The 2,893-nt window shown below is 41.8% G+C and overlaps 1 protein-coding gene across 1 annotated transcript; it reads right to left on the reverse strand.

The window, feature by feature from the left end:
- Nucleotides 1-218: 218 nt before the first annotated feature.
- On the reverse strand, nt 219-2,612 carry LOC118410772 (leucine-rich repeat-containing protein 23-like). Its single transcript, XM_035812569.1, has 3 exons — nt 2,339-2,612; nt 1,818-1,982; nt 219-1,208 (listed from the first exon to the last, which is right to left on the reverse strand). Exons 1-3 carry the CDS (start codon nt 2,486-2,488, stop codon nt 927-929), a joined length of 597 nt encoding a protein of 198 aa, XP_035668462.1. The 5' UTR covers nt 2,489-2,612; the 3' UTR covers nt 219-926.
- Between the last annotated feature and the right edge of the window lie 281 nt (nt 2,613-2,893).

The following is a 2,893-nucleotide window of genomic DNA, read 5'->3' on the forward strand; positions in this document are numbered from 1 at the left end:
TCAAAAATTTTGACAATTTTTCTTAGGATTGTTACTGGTAAGTTATGACTGCAAAGATGATTAAAATTTGGTAGACATTGGTGAAATACTATTTGATTAATTATGCCCCAAATTTTAGTTGTGCACCTTACTTCTTGGTGAAGATGCAAACTTATTGTTCAAGAATGTGCAACAATAGGGATATATCCAGTGTACATTTATTTCGGTTCCAAGTGGCATCGTTTATAATGCGCGCCCGTTTTCCTGATTTAATGTTGATGGCGTACCACTTACGTTATGGAGACATGCTGGCAAGATTAACATTGATGTACACTTGCCTATAGGGGAAATTATTTCTAATACAACGGCTAATCTTAAAAGATGGAAACTCAGCAACAGCCTCATCTAAAAACTGCAACGCTAGAATCCATAACATTAGGTTTATTGTGTAACGTTCCAAGTCTAAGGTAATTGTTAGCAAAGAAAGTACTAGTACATAAATATAATGCTGAACAACCCATTTTTTTCTGAAAATAAACTATGCAACAATTTCCTCAGTTCACTAGGCCTAGGATAGTTTTGTTTCCAATTAACGCTTCGACTCTGAAAAAATAGGGTTGGTAGTAACTTGGCACGTAGGTAGGGATTTTCTTTTTTTTATATTTCGGCTTACAAAAGTAAAATTTGAATGTAAAACTAAGCTTTGACATTGTCATGTTGCAATTACATGTATTAGATATGCACGTACCCTAATAAATTGGACGATTGAAGTGCATTCTTACGTCCACTGTACATTCAATTACTTTCATTCATCACTAACATGCTAGATAAAAAAAGGGACTGCCGGCGCTCCACCCCAAAAAAGACCATCGTCAACGTTTGCTAGTGTACATGTACAAGGTAACCGGAAACATATTTTCCCCAAGGCTCCAGCAATATTGACATGTCTACATCATATCTGAGCTGAACTCTGAGCTGGCAGAAGAGAACATTTGTTCGTGCGGAAGATGAGCCAGCGAGTCCGAGCTCGATAACTCCTGGCGGCGAAGCTCGGCCAACGCCTCGGCCTCGCTGCGGTCCTCCTCCGAGATGGGGTTCTTGTCTATCCGGTCCAGGCTCGGGATGTAGGACAGGGCGTCCAACACGTAGTGCTCAGCCTCTTCCTCGGCTAGAGGGTTACCCGCCAGGGACAGGGTTCGGAGACGGTTCAGGTGGTGCAGTTTTTCCACCTATCGATAGGAGACGCAAGATCATTTCAAGTACATTGTACGTAAGCCTCATAATCAACTAGTAAGCCCAGGACAAAAGACACAAAACCGGAGGTTCTGCTGCAGTACCAAGGTCACACACAAGGAGGTCTTCAGTCGACACGGACCTTCGTTTTCTCCAGATATACCTACATACTAAATATCATTACAATCCATCCATAAGTCCTTAAGCTGACAAATTTGATCCCGAAACACAGATAAACAGAAGACAACAAATAGGCTCGGAGCACCAGCACAATACCTTCATTTCTATAGCAAGGTCAGGACATTGACAGATAGTTATGACAATTCGACAGCTCACATTGCGCTATCTAGTTGTTATATTCATACATGCATGAAGCTATCTAAACTTATTCACACTTTCAGAGACCTTAGCACTGGAGAGCTACGAAATAGTTAATAAAGAGGTATAGACGATACTAGAATAAGCTCGGCGAGACTCCCTTCGGAGTTGCAAGTATACTTTAGACTTTAGATTCTTGAGAAAACAAAGTGCACTATTCATTATGAAATGGAAACGGATTGGATGAGTGGGAAAATATGTTCCACCAAACAAACAATCAAGCAAACCTCTTTTACGGTCATTATCTGATTCCCCCTCAGGTTGAGATACTGGAGAGACTTCATGCCGGAAGTGAACCCACTCAAAGAGGAAATGACGTTATCACGAAGGTGAAGCAACTTCAGATTCGGCATTTTCCGTAGACCCTCAATCTTCTCAAGTTTATTCGCCGCCTGACATGGGTTCAAAATTAGACGACAAGTTTTAGAGAACATCATGATTGCTCGTTGCTCTCTTTTAAACATGCAAGAGAATTCGATAAACAAGTAAGAAATGTCATCAAATATGAATATCTTATTTTGTGCAAAATGTTACATTAGTCTAAGTAGAAAAATTTTCTCACAATACACTTTGTGATTGTTCTTTTCACTAATTCCATTGCATGCTGGGAGACGCGGGGCGCTATGGGTTAGATCAAGCGGCAAACAACGTCATCACCCTGAGCACAATTTAATAATTTGTGTCTATTTCTTAACATACGACATTATTTTATCCCAGCTAACACTGACACGACCTGGCCCTAACTCACCAGATACAGCTCTCGGAGGGACGGGAGGGCCAGCCCTTCGGTGCTCTCCAGCCCGTTGCCCCGCAGCTCCAGCGTGGTCAGGGCCCGGAGCTTACACGGGTCGAGCCCGGAGATCCGCTGCAGACGGTTCCCTGTCAGGTTCAGGAGCATGAGCTGGGGATGGCTCAGGCCTGCCACCGTAGCGATCTGGTTAAACGCGAAGGACGCCACCTAGCAAATAGAGAAAGAACGACAGTCACTGAACACAACAAATTGGCAGAAACTATCAACTATCAGCAATAACTATCATAGACTTCTTTGTCATTCTTCTTGATCGTCACACAAAGTTAGAAAAATCTACCATTTCTTCCTTGTTCTTTTTTGAAAAATATCACGTGCAGGACAATTTTAAGGTATTTCCTTTTAATTTGAAGAAGGCCTAGTCGCCTTCCACATCTGTCGATCAAAAGTAAAACCGTTCTGTAGACTTATCTTATATAACTCTCTAAAGCTTTCAGATGAATTCAGATGGACTTTCCATTAGATTCGAACAAACATTGGGGACGACACCGCTCC

The sequence above is a fragment of the Branchiostoma floridae genome, chromosome 3 (assembly GCF_000003815.2).
Source record: "Branchiostoma floridae strain S238N-H82 chromosome 3, Bfl_VNyyK, whole genome shotgun sequence".
Taxonomy (NCBI): domain Eukaryota; kingdom Metazoa; phylum Chordata; class Leptocardii; order Amphioxiformes; family Branchiostomatidae; genus Branchiostoma; species Branchiostoma floridae.